Source organism: Mesoplodon densirostris, chromosome X, assembly GCF_025265405.1.
Source record: "Mesoplodon densirostris isolate mMesDen1 chromosome X, mMesDen1 primary haplotype, whole genome shotgun sequence".
NCBI lineage: Eukaryota > Metazoa > Chordata > Mammalia > Artiodactyla > Ziphiidae > Mesoplodon > Mesoplodon densirostris.
This window is the reverse complement of record NC_082681.1, coordinates 40264440-40286761: the sequence shown is the minus strand read 5'-3', so window position 1 is coordinate 40286761 and position 22322 is coordinate 40264440. Positions and strand designations below refer to the sequence as shown.

At 40.2% G+C, this 22322-nt stretch overlaps 1 protein-coding gene across 7 annotated transcripts in view; it reads right to left on the bottom strand.

The window, feature by feature from the left end:
- The window catches only part of CHRDL1 (chordin like 1), a 117512-nt gene extending 97359 nt beyond the window's left edge, over window positions 1-20153 (bottom strand). For 2 of the 7 annotated variants that reach the window (XM_060087707.1, XM_060087710.1), the window contains exons 1-2: window positions 19779-20150; window positions 16455-16603 (exon numbers count right to left, since the gene is read on the bottom strand). In XM_060087707.1, the coding sequence (XP_059943690.1) occupies window positions 16455-16603; window positions 19779-19930 (301 nt within the window). In that variant the 5' untranslated portion in view covers window positions 19931-20150. Of the gene's footprint in view, window positions 1-16454; window positions 16604-19778 lie in introns of all 7 variants that reach the window. The other 5 variants (XM_060087706.1, XM_060087704.1, XM_060087705.1 and 2 more) reach the window with 5 other exon arrangements.
- Between the last annotated feature and the right edge of the window lie 2169 nt (window positions 20154-22322).

Genomic DNA, 22322 nt, shown 5'->3' with positions numbered 1-22322 from the left:
GTTTATCTATTTTCTTGATCTTTTCAAAGAACCAGTTTTTGGTTTCATTGATTTTTCTCTATTGTTTTCCTGGTTCACTTTCACTGATTTCTGCTTTAATTTTTTTAAATTTCTTTTTTTCTGCTACTTTGGGTTTGATTTGCTCTTCTTTTTCTAGTTTTCTAAGGTGGAAGCTTAGATTATTGACATTAGGTCCTTTTTTTCCCCCTAATATATTAATTCTATGCTATAAATTTCCCTCTAAGCACTGCTTTCACTATATCTCATGAATTTTTATGAATTATATTTTTATTTTCATATAATACGAAATATTTTGAAACTTCACTTGAGACTTCTTTAACCTATGTGCTATTTGGAAGTATATTGTTTAATCTCTAAATATTTTGATATTTTACAGGTATCTTCACGTTATTGATTTTTAGTTTAATTCCAGTGTGTTCTGAGAGCATACTTTGTATAACTTATATTCTTATATATTTGTTAAGGTGTGTTTTATGACCAATGAATGTGGTCTATTTTGGTGAATCTTTCATGTGAGCTTGAGAAGAATGTGTATTCTACTGTTGTTGGATGAAATACTCTGTAGATGACAATTAGATCCAGTTGATTGATGGTGTGGTTCAGTTTAACTATACTATTACTGATTTTCTGCCTGCTGGATCCTGTTAATTACTAATAGAGGGTTGTAAACGTCTCTAATTATAAGAGTGGATTTGTCTGTATCTTCTTGCAGTTCTGTCAGTTTTTGCTTCACATATTTTAATGCTCTGTTAGGTATACACATAATTTTCCTTGCTCTGAAGTCTACTTTGTCTGAAAGTAATATAGTTACTCCCACTTTCTTTTGATTAGTATGTGTTAGCATGCTATATCTTTTTCCATCCCTCTACTTTTAATCTATATATATCTTTACATTTAAAGTGTGTTTCTTGTAGACAACATATAGTTGGGTCTTGTTTTTTTATAAGCCACTTTGATAGTCTGTCTTTTAATCGGTGTATATAGACCATTCACATTTAAAGTGATTATTGATACAGTTGGATTAAAACTGACCATATTTGTAATTATTTTTTATTCATTTCCCTTGATTCTTCTTCTTTGTGTGTGTGTGTGTATTCCACTCTTTTTCTGCTTTCTCTGGCTTTATTTGAGCATTTTCTATTATTCTATTTTCTCTCTTCTCTTAGCATATCAATAATAATTATTTTTTAAATTTAGTAGTAGTCCTAGAGTTTACAGTACACATTTACACTAATCTAAATCCACTTTCAAATAACACTATACTGCTTCACCGTTACTGCAGGTACTTTATAGTAGAGTATTCCCAATTCCTCTCTCCCATCCTTTATAAAATCTTTGTCATTCATTTCACTTTTCCATCAACTATAATCACTCAGTACACTGTTGCTATTATTATTTTGAACAAACTTTATTGTTAGATCAATTAAGAATAAGAAAAATAAAAGATTTTTTCTTACCTTCAATTATTCCTTCTATAACACTCTTCCTTTCTTTATATAGATCTGAGTTTCTAACGTATATTATTTTCTTTTTTCCTGAAGAACTTCTTTTAACATTTCTTGCAAGGCAAGTTGATTGGTGAAAATTTCCTTCAATTTCTAGGTTGGTGGATTTTTTCTTTCAACAATTTTTATTTATTTATCTATCTATCTATCTATCTATTTATTTATTTATGGCTGCATTGGGTCTATAGTTTTCTACAGTTTTAGAAGTTTTAGCCACAGCAATCAGGGAAGAAAAAGAAATAAAAGGAATCCAAATCAGAAAAGAAGAAGTAAAGCTGTCACTGTTTGCAAATGACATGATACTATACGTAGAGAATCCTAAAGATGCAACCAGAAAACTACTAGAGCTAATCAATGAATTTGGTAAAGTAGCAGGATACAAAATTAATGTACAGAAATCTCTTGCATTCCTATACACTAATGAAGAAACATCTGAAAGAGAAATTAAGGAAACACTCCCATTTACCACTGCAACAAAAAGAATAAAATACCTAGAAATAAACCTACCTAAGGAGACAAAAGACCTGTATGCGGAAAACTATAAGACACTGATGAAAGAAATTAAAGATGATACAAACAGATGGAGAGATATACCATGTTATTGGATTGGAAGAATCAACACTGTGAAAATGACTATACTACCCAAAGCAACCTACAGATTCAATGCAATCCCTATCAAACTACCAATGGCATTTTTCACAGAACTACAACAAAAAGTCTCACAATTTGTATGGAAACACAAAAGACCCCGAATAGCCAAAGCAATCTTGAGAAAGAAACACAGAGCTGGAGGAATCAGCCTCCCAGACTTCAGACTATACTACAAAGCTACAGTCATCAAGACAGTATGGTACTGGCACAAAAACAGATATATAGACCAATGGAACAGGATAGAAAGCCCAGAGATAAACCCACGCACATATGGTCCCCTTACTTTTGATAAAGGAGGCAAGAATATACAATGGAGAAAAGACAGCCTCTTCAATAAGTGGTGCTGGGAAAACTGGACAACTACATGTAAAAGAATGAAATTAGAACACTCCCTAACACCATACACAAAAATAAACTCAAAATGGATGAAAGATGTAAATGTAAGGCCAAACACTATAAAACTCTTAGAGGGAAACAAAGGCAGAACACTCTATGACATAAATTCTCTGGCATCTTTCAAGATGTTCTCTTTGTCTTTGATTTTCTGTAGTTTAAATATGATATGCTTAGGTATAGGTTTTCTCATATTTATCTTGCTTTATATTCTCTGAGCTCCCTGGATCTGTGCTTTGCTGTTTGTCATTGCTTTTGGAAAATTCTCAGCCATTATTACTTCAAATATTTCTTTTGTTCCTTTCTCCTCTCCTTCTGGTATTCCTGTTACATACACGTTACACCTTTTGTAATTTTCCCACAGTTCTTGAATATTCTGTTGAAAATTTTAGATTATTTTTCAGCTTGGGAAGTTTCTCTTGGCATATCTTTAGTTCACTGATTCTTTCTTCAATCATGCCCAGTGTACTGATGAACTCATCAAAAGTATTCTTCATTTCTGTTACAGTGTTTTTGATTTCTCACATTTCTTTTTGATTGTTTCTTAGAGTTTTCATCTCTCTCTTTACATTGCCCATGTACTCTTACATTTTTGCCTACTTCTTTCATTAGAGTTCTTAGTACCTTAATCTTATTTATTTTAAATTCCAAGTCTGATAATTTCAAAATATCTGCCATATCTGAGCCTGGTTCTGATGCTTGATTTTTCTCTTCAGATTGATTTTTTTTTTTTTTGGTCTTTTAGCATGCCTCATAATTTTTTGTTGAAAGTTGGACATGATGTACTGGGGAAAAGTAACTGAGGTAAGTAGAGCATTAGCGGGAGATTCTATGTTAACCTAGCTAGGAGTTAGGCTAATTTTACTGTTTTTTTGTAGCCATGATGTCAGAGGCTAAAATTTGCCTAGTGTCTTTGTTTATCCCCTCCCCAATGTTTTTGGGTTTCCCTAGATCTCCTTCTTAAATAGTGTCTAAGTATTGCAGTCCTTTCCATCTCCTGTTATTATACAGGACTCCAATTGATGTGGTAGTAAATTGTGAGGGAAGGAGGAGTGTTCTATAATCATATAATTAGCTCTCAGTCTTTCAGTGATCCATGTCCCTGAGCTGTGACCTTCAAAAGTGCTAATTAACTTTGCTCCTCCCCATCAATGTAGGTGAGACAGGACGGTTAGTGGAGGTGGGTATATATTCCTTCTTCCAGGTTGGTTAGGTTCTGATAAAACCCAAATCAGGGACTTCGCTGGTGGTGCAGTGATTAAGAATCCACCTGCCAATGCATGGGACACGGGTTCGAGCCCTGGGCTGGGAAGATCCCACATGCCACGGAGCAACTAAGCCTGTGCACCACAACTACTGAGCCTGTGCTCTAGAGCCCGCGAGACACAACTACTGAGCCCACATGCCACAACTACTGAAGCCCGTGTGCCTAGAGCCCGTGATCTGCAACAAGAGAAGCCACTGCAAGGAGAAGCCCTTGCACCAGAACGAAGAGTAGCCCCCGCTTGCCACAACTAGAGAAAGCCCCCGTGCAGCAACAAAGACCCAATGCAGTATAAAAAAATAAAAATAAATAAATAAATAAATTTATTAAAGAAAAAAAAATCCGTTAGGCTCTGGTAAAATCACTTCCCTTGAGGCCAGGCCTTAGTTATGGAGAACAAAGTGCTCTGGGCTTATTTCAAAATGGTTACCTTTTCCCTCCTCTCCCTGAAACAGTTAGGAATTTTTCACCAATCCTGAGAACCTGGTGGGGATTCTGGAGGTAAAACTCATGAAGAAAGTGTTTTTCTCTACCAAGCTAGAACATGCTCCTTTGCCAGCAATTAGTCAATTACCTGCTAAGTGCTCCTACCAGGACCCAGCAGTGGTAACAGTATTAGCCTGTCTTTCCAGTTTTCAGAGTAAAAAACACAAGGCAGTTTGCCCTGTGACCTCAATTTTCTGATTCATTTAAGAGGAGTTGTTGATTTTCACTTCCTTAAGCTTTTTGCTTATAGGAGTGACAACTTCGAAGCTCTTTACATGTCAGACCAAAAACTGGAAGTTCTTTCTAGTCTCTAGTCTCTTTCCTGTGCATAAAGGTGTATGAAGTTTTTTATTATAAAATTAACAGCATATACAATATATTGGGTTGGCCAAAAAGTTCATTCCATTTTTGCATTAAAGTTTTCCCATTATGGGAAACCCCGAACGAACTATTTGGCCAACCCAATACATTTTGTAAACTACATTCTAAAATTAACACGTTATGGACGTTTTTGTGCCATTAAATATTTCCCCCATACCACATGCCTAGTAACATGATTCTCCACTAACACAGCTGAACCATAATTTCTTAACCCATCCCCTATTTGGGGGTATCAAATTGTTTCCTTCTCTTTCTTTTTAAAAAAAAATTCCATGAAAAATATCCTCATATATAAGGACTTCCCTGGCAGTCCAGTGGTTAAGGCTCTGCACTTCCACTGCAGGGGGCCTGGGTTCGATCCCTGGTCAGGGAACTAAGACCCCACATGCCATGCGGTGTGGCCAAAATATAAATAAATTTAAAATATATATATTCTTGGATATAAACCAGTGTATGCAATACTGGTTATTTTCTTAATATAAATCCTTAGAAGTAGATTTATTGGGTCAAAGGTTTTCAGTGCTTTTAAACTCCTGATCTACATTGTCAAGCTGCCTTCCAGAGAAAGTACACTAATTTACTTTCTGATTGCACTGTGTGAAAATGTCCAACACAGGATATTTTAATTGCTTAAAACTTTGCAAATTTGGTGAGGGAAGTGGAAACAATATTTCTTTTTTTCTTTATCAGGAAGGTTGAATACATATTCATTTCTAGTAAGTACTTTTATTTCCCCTTTTATGATATTACCATTATTATTATTAATATTGTTACATTAAGCTATATTCCTGGACTAAATGCAAGTGCTCAAAACCATTTATTAATTAAAAGAACTCAGAAAAATCAAAATTACTTTGCAGACATAACTTGTATATTTTTCAGCCAAGTCTTAGGAATACAATTTTCTTGGTACACACACAAATTAGACTTCTGCTCCATGGTGTTCTAGAATAGAGTAGGAAAAAATTTTAACAATCCCTGCATCTTTAACTGAGGAGAGACAATCAAGAATTTCCCAAAGCAAACATCTAAATGAGGCACCTTTTGCAAACTTCCACATGTTGGTGAGAGGAGGATGACTGTTTCTCTATAATAAATTTATAATCTAAATGACAAACACCTAAGTTATTTGTATTTCATATGTACAACTTATCTAGACATTTCAGAAAGAATCTGAGTATATGCTTAGAAGCAAATCCATGAAGGAGCCTACTTAAGTGGCATTATTAGGCTAGCATAAATTGTCTTACTTGTATGGTTCTTCAGCCACTTACCTTGGATGGAGGTAAGCTAGAAATTACTTTGTCGATTTAAATCCGCGTCGCAAAGTAAGATGGAAGCTTGTGTATTATGTATTTGATTCTGGATTATTCTGTCAGAAATAATTAGCTCACTCAGAAGCTGACATCAGATCTACGTACTAAAAATATGAAGTTGGATGAGCTTTCATTATCAGCGATGTGATCTACATGGCTGTGTGATTTATTCCTTTCTTGACGAAAAAGAAATGGGATAATAAAAGATAAGGACCCCTGAAAGATTAAGCAAGCACTAAAATAAGACATGCTATTAAAATATGGGTTTCAAGTGCATTCACATACTTTTAATACTCACATCCAAATTGTTAAAGATTCTAACTTGCAGGAAAGTCTGTTTCCAAAGGAACAGTATACAGCGATGCCACAAGGAGGGTATTCTTTATATATACCTTTTAAGCAATTTGCTATCATTTCTCTGAAATATCTTTAAGATAGGTTATTTCATGGACACTATTAAATGGATCCTTTCAGTATACCTGAGCTCACCACTATTCATGAAAACCGCAAATAATTCAAATAACTTGCTTCAGCCAATAGGTTCTGTTTGTCCCAAATTCAGCCTCTAAAGAGTATTGATAGACAATGTGTGAAACTGAGTGATCTAAATTTTCCTGCTCCAAATTTGGCTCAAAGGCTAAGGAAGTAGATGATAAATGTAAAAAGGAGCCAAGGAACCAGGTCCTGAAAAACATAGAGCCAGATGAGAATGATGATAATAGTAATAACAAAAACAACAACAAAATTTGTTGAACACTTCCTATGAGCCAGGCTCTGTTCTAAGGGTTTTACATCCATAAATTCACTAAATTCTCCCCACAACCCTACAAGGTAGATCGCATTATTAGCCCCATTTTACAGATGCGGAATCTGAGGCACAGGGACGTTTGGTAACTTGCCTAAGTTGACATGACTAGTCAATGTATGGAGCTGGAATTCAAACCTAAGTAGTCTGGCCTCAGAGCCAAGGACTGGAACCACTATAGCATTTTGCCTGTCCTGCTACATGGCTGTAAGGTGCATGTCACCCACTTTTAGAACTTGAAAAATAATGGGCTTCCACACATTCTTGCCTAACTTTTTCTCAAAATACCCTTCCACCCTACCTTTGAGACACAGCTTTGCTCACGTTTTAAAGAATAAGGTGTTGTCTGTAGTGAAGTCAAGTCATGCTCAAATAGATTATATGAGATGGTACAGCTGGCAGACTTCATTCTGCATTTTTTTGGGTATCCATCTCAATGATAAATCATAAAGTATGAAATAGTGCCCATGCTCTCAAAGGCTATGAAATCTAGTTGGGAAGACAAGAGTACCCTAGCTAAAGGTTCTTTTTCATTCTCTTTATACCTATCAGCACTTTCCTCATAATACTCACATGGCATTTATCTCATATTACAATACTAGTGTCTTACAAACTATGCCTCTTGAGGATGAAAATATCTTACTCAAACACTAACTTCAGAGAGAAACCCGACCATAAATGCAAATATAATGGTCTTCATCAAGTACCTTGGTCCTGTTACCTCAGAAACATGGGGTTTTGTCAATTATGCCCCAGACAGAAATCCACTTATTCCTGGAAGGAGCAAATTCAGGAACTGAAGGCAGAGACAAGGAGCTAAACAGTAACGTCACTGGTGCTATTAAACAATGCTTCTGTAATTACTGACACTGATTTTTTTTCTATTACATAGCAAAAGTAAACACTATAATCTTTAAGACATTTTTTACCATGGCTGTCCACGACTGAGCGGTTAGCACAGTTATAGCTGATCTCTCCATGAGTACACCGAACAATGATCAATTTTCAGAAACTACGATAAAGTCCATTTCAGCACATGCTTATAAGTCTGAACTTCTAAAAACTTTTTGCCGTCACCCAGGAGTGAATTTCATGAGTTACATAGCATCACTGACCACACCTAAAGTTCCAGTATATCATCTTGGACAAGAAGCACAAGTGAGCTGATTTTACGGAAACAATGATGCCTCGCCAAATTCAAGGAGACATAGGCAAGAAAAGTAAGCTTATCACTTGCCAGTACCTGAGAGATACCAGCTGGAGAACTCATGACTTACCACTAACTCATGGTATCTGTTGAGTAGAACTTGATCCCAAAGGAATTCCAACTAACATTTGAGATGGACCTTCAACCTGCATCATCATAGCTATTTTTCAAATGGTTCAGCTGGCCCTAATTAAAAGTGGCAATCCCTGCTACTTTAGGGGCCCCTGTTAACAGAAACAATGACGACAAAAAGTAAACAACAGAGATGTGCCACTCTGCCATCAATGTTTTGCCCAACCATTACTGTCTAGCACCCAGGACCCAGGTCAAAAGGTCAATAACTTCATCACCAGTCTAAAGGCAAGAAAATATTCCCATGAGCTGTTTTTGATAAGAGCTATTACCGTAGACACATCATCATGTAAGTATTACAATAATATTTATTTTATTATAACGCATACAGTCAGTAGAAAGGGAGAGATGAATCTTGGCTGTTCATTATATGAGAGAACAAATCAAGTAAACAAATTCCTTAAGAATTTATTTTTTTTAAAAAGACTACTATAATAGTGAAGGAAAAATTAAAGGCCCAAGTACTTTCCTTCTGTCATTCATCAAACTTGAAGCAGAATGGAGGAAGGGCAGGATGTAGTAGTTACTACAGAAAAAAAAGGGTCCTATTTCTCTGGAAATTGGGTTTCTAGAATTGAAGTCTCAGTCAGATTTCCTCAGGGCTTTAAGACTTCATTTCCAGGCTGTGGAAGCCAATGAAAAAGGAACGCCAGGAAAAAGCCAAGTTCTTCACTTTGAGTATACAGCTTATTCCTCTTTATCTGGGGGTTAATTACCTTATTCCTATTTGTTGGATCATTCGTCCAAAATCAATTCAACTTAATATATATTGAGTGGCCTATGCACACCATGGCCTTCCCACTACCTGCCTTTCCTACTAGCCTTTCTATTAGCAGGTGGGCAGACTCAATGAGAAGAAAAGGGTCCATATTTCAAAGAGGTCTGACAGTTGAACAAGGCGACATTATTGGCTAAGTTGAAAAATGGAGATTTTCCATGAAATTTCAATTCATTATGCCCTTCTATCTCCCATTAACATGGATAACTGGGACTTGATGGTATTCTCATTAGTCTTTACTATGAGGCCATGGGAGATCCTTTTACAGAAAGGCTGTTCAGCTGGTGAAACCTGATCTGAATAATTCTTCTGGCTAAAATCATCTCTTACTTGTCATCTGGCATAGGACTTTGGGCAAAAATCAAAGCTCTTCTTCAAAAAAGACAAATTGTTTTTTCTATCAGCACCTCAGCTGCACAAGTCTCTGCTAAAAGGGGTTTACTTTCTGCTTGGTCAAGAATTCAAGTTGTGCTCTTGAAGTTTTCACAACAGGATCAACTTTGCATGTTCTGCAACTGGCATTTAAAATATTCAGCTTTCGCTTTAGACAACATGAGTTATATCTCCACTACAGGTGAATTTTAGAGAATCAGTTGTTAATTGGCGTAATAAACCAAATTCACTACAAGATAGTGCTTCATTTTTATAAAATAATATGTATGAACAGCTGAGCGTAGAAAACAAGACCAGAAGCCTATATGCCAATTAACCATGATTAACGTAAATGTTGAGATTACCAATGACTTTTGTTTTCCTAATACTTTTATGTACTTCTGAATGTTAAAAAATGAGCATATGGGCTTTCCCTGGTGGCGCAATGGTTAAGAATCTGCCTGCCAATGCAGGGAACACGGGTTCGAGCCCTGGTCCGGGAAGATCGCACATGCCGCGGAGCAGCTAAGCCCGTGCGCCACAACTACTGAGCCTGAGCTCTAGAGCCCGCGAGCCAAAACTACTGAAGGCCAGGCACCACAGCTACTGAAGCCTGCGCGCCTAGAGCCCGTGCTCTGCAACAAGAGAAGCCACTGCAGTGAGAAGGCCATGCCCCGCAAGGAAGAGTAGCCCCTGCTCTCCACAACCAGAGAAAGCCCACGTGCAGCAACAAAGACCCAACAGCCAAAAATAAATAAATAAAGAGTTGCCACAGGTATATTTTTTTTAAAAAATGAGCATCTGTTTTTAAATAGAAAAAATAATGTTAATATAAACTTTGCTTAGGGCATCTGATAATTGACAATCCAGTCTAGTAGACATATTTAAACAACCATTTGTATAAAATTTACATGTTCTAGCCATCAATTAACTTATATCATCCAAAGTTAAAATATCTGGGCCACTTTTCCTTAGCACTTACAGAAAGACTTTTACTGAGTTAAAATTTAATACTTGCCCTCTTCCTTTACAGAGGGTTAATAAAGAAATGCCGAACACAATTCTTCTCTCTTCTATGAAATTAAGGTTACAGTTGGTGTCTTTGTACCACCCAGAATGTGCTTCATGCAAACATCCCATCATTAATACTGTTTGAGTAACTGGGAGGTGGGAAATAAATCTCTATAGATGAAACTATAATTTTCTCTTGCCCACCAATGGAAAGTTTCTCTTTTTATCTTTTCAGGACTCATAAGCCAATTTAGAATGTGAATAATGTACCAAAGCAGGTGTTAAGAACATCTACCCTTTCTACTTTCCTCAGATTGCCTCCATTTTTTTTTCATCTTTTAAAAAGTCATCTTGCAACTATTCTTTCATATATAACCTGTATCTAATCTTTTTAGAAGTGGGCAGGCTATAAATTTTAAATGAATAAAATACTCTTTGCAACAATCTTGTGTCAATAATAAAAGTCCGGGTGTGCTCCAAGTATCTAAAACCAGAGCCTTGGTTTCCCTTGTCCCACCTCCCCAACCCCTATTCTGGCATCCTTTAGTTTGCTGTCCAGAAAGCAAGAATTCCTCTCAGTTACAGAGTAGAGGATCTTTAGTTCAGAGAGAGCATGAATGACTCAACCAATACCACACAGCAAGCAACAGAACTGACCAGAAACCAGGTCCCCCGACTTAAAGCACACTCCACTCGCCATTAGACTATGAGGACATTCCAATCCTACTGAGAAGTCAGGGAAATCTAAGAAGCGTGGACATAAAGGCACATATTTTTAACCTTCCTCACAAATTTCCTTTGGCTTAGCTTATTTAGGTTCCAGAATAACTTTAGTCCTAGTCTCTGTCTTTTAACTCTCAAATAGTATACTGCCTCTCTTAGGAATTCTGGTTACAAAGTTCTTTATTCACTTACTCGGATCATCTCATGTGTTAAGTGGCTGCCATGTGCAAAGGACTGGGCTTCTATTCAAGAGAATGCACTGGCTTCCTCAGAGAACTGCTAGACACAAACTGGTGTGGTGAACAGAACACTGAATTTGGAAACCTGGGTTTTCATTCTGGCACTGCCTTGGACTTGCTGTCTGGCCTTGTACAAAGTCACTTGACCTCATTAGGTTTCAAGTTTCTCATCTGAAAATTAAGGGGATAATATCATTTGGCTTGCAAGAGAGTTACTTGAATCGCTACCACTTATTAAAGACTGTGTGCCAGCCACTGTCACAAAGCACTCCACGTGAACAGTCTCATCAGTTCTTCAAATGATCATGTTGATGGTCGATACGCTATTATTTCCCCAACTGTACTGATAAGACCACTAAAGCTGGAAAGATTAAGCAACGTTCCCAAGGTAAGTAAGAAAGTCATGGAGCTGGGGTTTGTATCTACTTGGACTCCAGAGCTTCCATTCTCAACCCCACTGGTCCCACCCCCCAGTATAAAAAATAATTATGAACATACTTTGAAAAGCATTAAGCTATCTAATTTTAAGGTATTCTTTATTTATTCTACTTCCATCTATTTAAACCCCTAAGATGTCAACAGGAATACTCTTCTGCTAGCTTCTTTCTCTTGTCAAAAAATCACCTCGAACGTCCAAGTGAGAATCTAGAGGTGGAAAACTCAAGCCTTTCTGGTTGGTTTTCACAATAAAGAGGCTGCGTAGGCTCCATAAGGCCATGATCCCCATGTCTCAAATATTCTAAGTATCCTCTTCCTTCCCTTCACTCTTCTGGGGACTCGTCCTTCCTGGGAAGTTCAGAGGCCCATTTTCAAGCAAATACAAATGTTGGAAGCCTTTCTCCTGAGGAGAAAAATGAATGAGAATCTAGTCCCTTGGAAGATCCAGCTAACTCACCTTATAAAGCAGGAATGGACGCCATGAAATACACGAACCATTTCTCTCCCCAGGACGACTGCCAGCCTTGGCACAGGCTGGTCCATTTGAAATACATAATTGAATATTCTTAACAACTCAATTCTTCTACCTCACTTTGATCAATAGTTCATTACCTAAGTCAGAATTGCCAAAAGAGGCAAACACTTCAGCCTGTTTGTCCTATATTTGCATGAATATTAAGCACTCAATGTTATGCTTCTTTGAACTTCAAAAGAGCTTCCTGGCCTCTTTTGACTACAACTTTAACAACAGAGCATAATGGAGTTACACAAAGACCTTATCCCGGCTAAAGACTTCAAACCTTGCTGCTTCTGGACAGTAACAAACTTTTATATAAGCCATAAATGGCTCATTCATCCACTGTGATGCACAGTCAGTATTTCCTGGGTTCCTGAACCTGTCTTCCCTCCTGTGAGAGCACCGGAATTCTGGCTAATTAGCTACTAGCAAGTGGTAGCACCCATTTCTACTTTTCCTTGTGCAAACAGCTTTCTGCAATTAAAGCATTTTCTCCAGACCTCCTCAGATTCTACACCAATCTTTGACCATAACAGCATCGCCCCTCATTCCACCCTGATGCCTAAAACAGGAGAGCAAACAGGCTACAGAGCATCTGCCTTGACCTAGAAACTTACACTTGAACCAGCCCGTGAAAAATCAAAAACCTTGGCTTCCTTGGGTAAAATGGTATCAGGGAACAAAGAGAGATGGGAAGCTTTATTAACATTACACTTACATGTTTCCTGAAGTTTTTCTAGTTTTTTTTTAATTAAAAAAAACTTCTTTCTACTCCTTCCACCCCCATACCTATACCCTTCTCTAGAACTCGACGGTAGAAATATGGGAAACAAGATGTCCTTTTACTTTAAAGGACTTTTAACTGTTGTAAAAGTAGTATTTTCCAATTGTGGAAACTTTGTAATAAAGAGAAGTACAAAAATGAACAAAAGTAACAGTCGTGCACCTACCACCCAGAGATAAAAAAAATAGTTCCCTATTGCACACCACGCATGAATATAAATTTCAGATAGAACAGAGAATTATGGGTAAAACCCCAAATTATGGAAGCAGTAGAAGAAAATACAAGAATATGGAGTAGGAGGGAATTCCCTCATGGTCCAGTGGTTAGGGCTCCTCGCTTCCACCGCAGGGGGCACGGGCTCAATCCCTGGTCAGGGAACTAAGATCCCGCATGCCACCCAGGGCAGCCATAAAGGAAATGAACGACAGATCTGACTACAAGAAAATTTAAAACTTCTGTATGGGAAAATACAACTTTTACAAAGTTTAAATCAAATGGAAGACTGGGAAAATAATATGTGAAATACAAAAGTTAATAAAAACATTTGATGTTATGTTAATAAATAAGCTTTTGCAAATCAATAAGACACGCACCCAAATGAAAGCCAATTCAGTGAAGAAATACAATTGAATTAAAAATAATTGAAAAGATACTCCAGTAATAGGAAAATATCACAACAAAACTGAAATATTATTTCCCCTATTAAACTGGCCCTAAAATACAAAGATTAATAATACTTTCAGTGAAGGAATTAGAAATGGACATGCATACAAAGATGGTGGAAGCATAAATTGATACAACTTTTTTTGAAGGAAATTTGACAGATCTTACCAAGATTAAAACTGAACATACACTTTGACCTAACAGTTACTCACAAATACTTGCCTAAGTGCCTTAAGGCATCCATTAATGCCTTACTTATAGTAATAGCAAAAACTGGATACAACCTAAATATCTACAAATAGGGACTGGTTAAACAAACCATGACACACTCATATAATTGGGAACTATGTAGACATTAGAAAGAATATGGTACTGTTACACTGCAATGTTCTGACATGGAAGGATGTCCTGGACACACTGCTGAATAAAAGCAGGTTACAGAAAAATATATATAATATCCAATTTTTGTAAAAGAAAAAACCCTACAGACATGTATATATGTTTTTATAACACACAGAGAAAAGAGTTTGGAAGAACACACAGCAAACTATTAGTAATGGTCATCCCTGGGGAGTGGGATGGGTGTTGAGAGATACAGGTTCTTTATGAAGTTCAGATACTTTCATATCATTTTGTACAATGAGTATTATTAATTTTATAATTTAAGAAATTTTAAAATAAGTTAACATAAGCATTTTCCCAAGCTATCAAATTTTCAATAAGCAGTGTTTGAATGGTAGCATAATAGTACATTACATGGATCATTTATGTAACCATTTCTCACTGCTTCTAACTTCTCTTAGAGCTGTAATATAAATCTCTGTGCATGTAGTGTGTGTGTGTGTGTGTGTGTGTGTGTGTGTGTGTGTGTATCAAGGCAACATACCTAGGGCATATGCTTTGAGAGTTTCCTTTTAGTGGAGGTAACTTTGCAAGTGTCTTCGAGACAGTTAACTTGGGTGTGGCCACAAAGAATGATGCTGAGTGGCTCATTCAGGGAATGACCATGACCTTAGCCTCATTATCTGACTATAAGCCTGAAACACTAGACCAGAACTGGTCCCCTAGGCAATCTGTTACATAATCATTTTGACACCAACTGAATATCAAAGGGGCTTGGGACAGACTCATAAGCAGTAGGAAATGTCAGAGAGTGATAGTTTGGGGGGTCTGTCAATTGTTTTTCAATCATATTTTTCTTTGGTTTGTCAGTTAAGCTCTAAGTTGCATGGGCAATATTCCTCAATTCTTCACAAATATGGAAGGCTTCCCAGAAGAGACGGTCTTCTAACAGTTGCAAGCTTCCCCATGCTGCCAGTAAGTCCATAAGGGAAGTTTCTTCCTAAGAGAGGAAGGATTTTTAAGCCCAGCTGCTTGTGAGTTTAGCTGAGAATGGATGGACAACTTTTCTATCATATCCACTTAAATCAAGGAGGACTTCTGGAAGAGGAGGGTTCTGAGGTCGATTACATATTCAAGTAGAAGGAGAAGGAGGTCAGTTGAGGACTGCAAGAGAAGAGGCTGATCCAAGCTTCCTTACTGATACCGCGTCCTGCTAAACTTCCTTCTGTGCCTCGATCATACTAGGTATCACCACGGATTACTCATGTTTAAAAGCCTAATCAAAAGCACTATTTCTCCCAGGAAGGAGACTCACTTTACTATGAAAATCGTAGTGGGGCAGAAACACAGGTAACAATGGAGCAGGTTTGGCACTGTTCTCCCTGTCAGCAAGCCTCATGCCTGATATATTTAACTTATGCTGATAAAGGAGATAAATGTTTAAGTGATGGGCTTCAGATGCTGTTTCAGCTCCTACCAAGCATATTTGCACAGTTCCTTCTCATGAATAAGTTCAGTGGAGCAGAGAATGCCCCTCTTGGACCAGTTCCACTTTGTGCTTCTTTTGATGCAGCCAAAAAGGGGAACTAGAGCGATGGCTTTTCCTTCAAATTTAGGGCCAGGGTCCACCTCAGAGGTGGCTGCAAGTGGCCCAAAGAAGGTGAGGCTCACAGTGGGCAAAGGCAAGCAGAAAGCTCCTAACAAGAGCAGAGGTGTCAACGGTTACTCATAAATCTCCCAAATGTGGCCGCGAGGAGGGTTAATTACCCCCCTTTCCTGCCACTCTGCTTTCTCCAATGTGTCAGCCCATCACACGGATCGCTGACTTTCTAGAAATATTCCCTGGCTTTGCGGGGACGTTCCTTTCAATAAATGGCATCCAATTTGCTCACGGTCCCTGGAATCTCAATTTCCTCAAAGGATTTTTCATCTCAACCCAATTCATGTGAAGGTTTTTTCCTTCTTCGTTTTTCAGCAGAAGGGAAGAGGCAGAGCCTGCTTTACTTTTTTCTTTTTTTTTTTCTTTTTCTTTTCGGCGTTATTCTTTTTCATAAACTGAAAACCTTTGCTGAAGAGTCTGAAATTTGGGAAAAAATCCAGCTCATCTGTCAGATATTTCATGAATTACGTAAAATGGAATGAGATTTGTACAGTTTAGAACAGGAAAAGGAAAATAGGCTAATGTGTCATGTGTCCTATGAGATGAAAACTATATGATAATCAGAAAAACAGCCCCAAATTTAGTTAGCCCGATTCAAAGCTCCCATTCTTTTACCAACTCAGGCATAAACCAGTAACATTCACTTTCTTCTCTTAGAATAATGGCATGGCCACATTTGGGCTAAATCACAATCACTTCAGATTATAATCACATTTTCAAAGAAATTACAAGAAAGTATCTTGTTTTTAAAACTCAAGACACTTACGTTTTACTTGCTCTGTTTTGCTTCCTTCTAGGAAAAGAAAGAACAGCAACAAGGAGAAGATGTATCTCATGCTTCCCATCTTCCACATTTTTCTCATTCTGGCCACTGCAAAAGGCAACTTGAAACTTTCAGGGCCCTGGGTACTCAAGCTGTTGGGAAGAAAGCAGAAAAAAAGACTTAGAACAGATCCTCTGGAACTGATGGAGCTCTCTGATGCTTAGGCTCCTAACTTGCTGGGGAAAAAGTGCTGGAGAATTTACATAAGTGCAAGCATTGTTTTTCTGCTAAGAAAAGAGAACTTGCCTCTCCTGTCTTGCAAAGACTGTGGGGAGAAATTCAAGTGGATGAACCTACATTCCTATCCAACGCTGAGGCTAAATCCTTGCAGGCAAGTCATAGGAAAGTAAAAATAAATTTTGAAATCCTCATTTCTAAGGGAATTAAAGTTGATTTCTCAAGAGATTTTCTTTGGGAGAAAAGGGAAACTGGGGTTTGCAAAATGGCCATTTTGGCAAACAAAAATAATAGGCAGTGACCCAAACAATTTCTGAAATGAAAGTTAGCTGATCTTAGCTTCAAGACTACCGTTATTATTAATCCTTCAGGGATGAGGCACGATTGATCAATGCTTCTCCTGTGTCTCCTATGAGATCTATAAGGAAAAACTCTTCCAATGGGTGATTGGAAAATATTTAAATAATTCGAGAAACACCACATTTCAATCTGGGGTTAACATTGGATGGGAACTGAGCTCAACGATCTTTTCAGAGGGTCCAACCTAAATATTGAGTATAGGGAGCTGGATGGAATGCAAGATGATCATTCTGGAGAGCTGAATTGTCTTTGGGCCATGATGTGGATGCCACAGCTCTTACTTTAAACGCTATGAAGTTGGCCAGGTAATTTAAAATGCATTGTTTCAAATTACGAGTATGTAACCAAAGAAAAACTGTCCATAGAGAATGAGTTATGCTATCAGCCAGGATTTGCAGAACTGATCTGCCTCTCTACGTCCTCCCTGCTCCTTAAACAAGGATAAATTCTCCTGGGACATGTTCCTAGCCTTCCAAAGACCTGGGTTCTCATGTCTTGGTCCCCTCTGTGAGCTTCTGGCCCAGCTTCAATCATTGGAATGTCTACCTCTGTCCTCTGAGAGTTACCAGGTTCCACTGAAGCAAATCATTTCCACGAACGCTTTAACACAGCTACTCATCCCAGTGAGGTTCTTCCTGAGCCTACTTTAATAAGCTTATCCCCCAAGCCTCCAAATGAGAAAGACTTTTTTTTAACCACTGAAATCCAATTTATCACAATCACATATGGGTCTCAGGGGGGATTTTTGAAACCACGGTTTTCGGGTCTCCCCATGCAAGAACCAACCAGCTTGTTTTTCTTGTACAATGGTTGGGTGATTCGGTGAACAGTAGCATTGCCTCATAATTCAAGCTGGCAAGAAAACGGCTCTTAGAATTTTTTTGCTTTTCTTGGGTCTCAACTAATGGTATGAGTAAAGAGAAAAGTTGGTGACTAGAGAGCAATTAATCTCTTTTGGCGTTCCTGTCATCTGTTTGGCCTCCCTGGCTGGGATGTAGAACATCAGAAAACGAATCTCTTTATAAATAATCACTTTTGATTTACAAGATCCTGAAGTCCTGCCTTTGTATTCTGTGCAGAGCTATAAACCTGGAAGAGTTCCCTCCCCAGGTCTCCGTTCAATTTCTCTTTATCGCTTTAACTTTTTCTTTTGGGGGAGGGGGGCAGTTCAAGACATTTGTTAGGGCTGTAGCAATAAACACCAGCAAGCATTGCTCAGCAAGCATGCCGACTCTTACACTTGCAAAGAGCCAAACTGTCCTTAATTTTTCAAATTACACTTTGACCCAGTTAACTGGAGTTATTTCGGTATTAACTCTCTGTCTGCTTCACACAGGCCGTTGTGCCGTTGAACTTGCACTGGCTCTTTTACAGGTTACTTAGAAATGTAGCCATTGGCATATTTTGGGGGCATCCAGGCCCCAAGAAGAAAACAACAAAGAAAACAAAATTCTGGGACTAACACTGCAGAGTGGGAGAGGGTGAGTGCGCTTTACTAGAGAACAAGAAACAGGTCAGAACCTAAAGGAATGTATCCATTAAGGTGCCTTCGTGAAACAAGCATTCAGAAAGTTCATTTGCAACAAGCAAAGGGACCAAGGGCTCCCTGCCAGGCTGGGACTGCAAGGCAATCTGGGCCATCAAGTGTCAGGGGTCTGTCGGTTCACAGAAGAGGTCTCCTGGGTAGAACAGAATCAGAGACATTCCCAAAGGAAGGCTAAGGGATGAGCACACGGGCCAGCTCTTCAGGACCCACAGTGTTTCTTTAATCCTGCCGAGAGGCTTCAATGCCCTTGCAATCTCACATTCACTATCATCTGTGGGGCAGCCTCCAGGGTAGCAATTCTCTTTCCAACAAACAATAAGAAGACACTGGATTCTCAGGCCCATGTCCATCAGCTAAAATCCTCTCCCCGGTCTACCACCCAACAAGAAAAGCTCTGTTCACTGGTGGTAGGTTGTCACTGAAAAATGGCAGCTTCAGGCCAGGGTGTCTCTGGTCTCAGTCGAGATGCCTTCATCGCTCCTATGACTGAAGAACAATACCCTGCCATTTGGCTTGCAAAACTTACCTTGCTATCTATCATTTCATTTTATTCCCCACAACAACTCCACCTTCAAAATGGGCATCCTGGAGCCCAGAGAACTCAATTGCCCATTCTCATAAAGTTAGTGGCAGGGCCAGCAGGGACCAGAAGGCAGGCTTTCCAGGCCCTAAGTTCTGGCAACACTGCGTTGCTCCCCGAGCCTAGCGTCTCCAACCTAGACGCCAGTGGGCCGGGCCGGAAAATGGAGGCAGATATCCAGAGGGAGCATAGAGGAGCCTCTCACCCAGTCTGCCCTGTTTGGTTAACTTAAGCACGTATGAACTACCTACGGGTCCAGGGCACCTCAGCAAGCCAGCAAAAGTCTCGGGACACATGCGATCACTAAGGGGACCGTAGAAACCCGTTAGGTAGCTACCCAAGTGGCCTCCCCGCAGCTCCAGAGCCTGGAACTATGCAGGCCGAGCGAGAGTGGCGAGTTGTGAGTTCGAATCCGAGGCCCTCCGACCTGCCTTGGTCTGGCGCCCTGGGCTCCACCTCCAGCCGGGCCTCGGGCAGCTGCGGCGGAGAGCGGGTTAGGGTGGCCGGTCGGGGAAGTTCTGGGCGCCCTGGGGGAAGACGGCCCACCTGTGCAAAGGCTGGAAAGGAAGGGAGGGGAAACGGGCGCCGGACACCGCTCACTGACCTGGCCAACGGCCTCCTCCGTCTTCCACGCGTGCAAGCGCTCCGAGTTCCCCGGGGCGCTCCTCCGAGGACGGGGACTCGCAGGTTGTGGCGAGAGCTGGAGTGCGCGCGAGGGGGGAGGGTGGACTCAAAAGTGGGTGGGAGGAAAAACATCACCGCCCTCACACCACGAGGGAACAGCGGCTCGCTCGGCTCCCGGGGGCAGAGCCAAGGCGCGGGCGCAGCGGCCCGGGGCCACCTGCCCGCCCGCCGCCCGCTCCCCACTTGGCCCGAGAGGCCGGCCGCTCGGCGCGGGCGGGAATTCCGCGAGCAAGCAGCCGCTGCAAGCCCGCACCCCTTCTCCGCCCCGGCACCGCCGCTCTCTCCCCGCTCCCCCGACCCGAAAGTTAAGAAACCGGGAGAAAGTGTGAGGCTCAGCCGGCGACTTTCCCATCACGCAGCGCCCACACGGCACCCCCCTCCTCTGGCTAAGCGTGCGTTGGGGTCTTAAAGGGACCGCACATCTCCTCCCACCCCTCCACCCCCTCTGCGCTGGATGCACCTAGGAGCTCCCCGCCGCTCGCGCGCGGCCTGAAGACCCCGGCTACCCTCTGACTTCCCCGCTGGAAGCCCGCAACCCCCTCCCCTCCCGCACGACAGCCTCTCTGCGTGCACCTGGCCTGGTCCTGAGCCGGTGCGCGGGACGCAGGATGAGTTGGCCTCGAAAATTGTGCCCTAGCAGGCTGCTTATCATTTCCGGGCATCTCCCAAATCCACGTCGCGTTTAATGAAGTGACCAAGCGTTGGTGCCCTTAAAGGCAGGATGGAGATGGGTGTGTGTGTGGAGGGACAGGGGACGACTTAGAAATCTGCTTTCGCTCACAGAGGGCTCCTAAGCCCCACAGAAAGGGCCTCCACTAACTGTTAGGTGTCTTGAAGAAAACTTAGAGTGGCTCACCACAGCCATCACTGTTCTAAGAGTCCTTAGGATTTTGAGTTGGGTCAAGAACCCATCCTTGAAATCACAATAGTGCTGCTGATACCTTGGTGAGCCTGGGACAGACTAGTCCAAATTTGTGTTTATTCGATGAAGTATAGTTACAAAGAATTACCAGAATCCTCTAAGGGCCTGAAAGCGTTGCCTTGAGAGACAGTACCCATTTATATTTAAGCCCCTAAATTTAGAGAGAGCTGCAGGGCTTTTTTCGACATGGAACTGCATAATATGGATACTCCTAACATCTACATGCCACGTTATGGCTTACAGAGTGCTTTCATATACATCTTCATTACTTTTTAAACTCTCACAACAAACTGAATAATCTCTATGTGGCCTCAAGTGTTAGAGTTGGTGGGGACCTTCTGGACCATTCAGCTCAACCGCTTCCTGTCACAGAAGAAGAAATTGACGGAGGAGGAGGCCGGAGAGGTGATGTATCCAAGGTCACACAGCTAGTAAATGATAGATTTGAGATTCCAGTTCAGATTTCCTGACTTTCAATCCACTACTCTCTGGCTGTTATCTCTAGTCTATAGATGAGGAAACTGATGCTCAGGGAAACTGTAGCTTGCCAAAAAAAATCATACATCAGGAAGAGAGAACAAAGGAAATTTAAAACAAGAATAATTGTCCCTGGAAGTTACTTCATTTTTCTTCCTTCACAAGTGTTAATATCACCCAACTAGCCCCTGAATTGCTGGAGATGATTATTTCACTGTTAACAAAGAAAGGGGGGCCCTTTCTGAAATGTTGCCTTCAGGGCCCAAAATGTCTAGCTCCATCCTGCTGCTTGGGTAGCCATACATTTACATTGCCACATGCGTTCAATCTGTGCTGTCCTATATTAGTTTGAACGTGCTGATTTGTTGCCTTGTAACTGTTCTCAAGCCATTTAAGGCACTGATGTTTTGTCTCACTGCACTGAGTTCTTCAAGGCCAAGGACTGGTTGTTCAATTTCCTTTGTATCTACATCCCCCAACCCCCATCATCACTCCCAACATGCTGAGAGAGTATTCAGGAAAATGGGTTTCAGGGAACAGCCTGGGACAAACATGGATCTTAGCATTTAAAATCAGTAGACTCACTGAGATTTAAGAGCTCGTCTATTTGGCTACAACCACTGGCTCCCCTTGCTTGATGTAGTACTCTGATTACTGCATAACAAACCATCCCAAAACCTTAAAAGCTTAAAATGATTTATTATGATCGAATGGTTCTTTTCAACTGGGCAGCTTTTGCTCAGGATCTCTTGTACCCTTGGCAACTGTATAAGGGGGGGTGCTGGAATTCTCTAAAAGGTTCTTCATTAGTGTAAATGCTGGTGGTCCTTGTATTAGTTCCAGTCTTGATTTCTGAATTGGGAACTCCAACATGGGTCGTAACCTAAACTTCCTACCAGATCTTATTCAAGCTAAACTGATGATTATCTCTATGCCTTATTTTTCTCTACTTATTAAAAGGAGATTAGAGCATAGATCATCTCATATTCAGTCTTAAAAATGTTTTATTTTGAGATAATCATAGATTTATGTGCAACTGTAAGAAATAATTCAGAGGGATCTCAA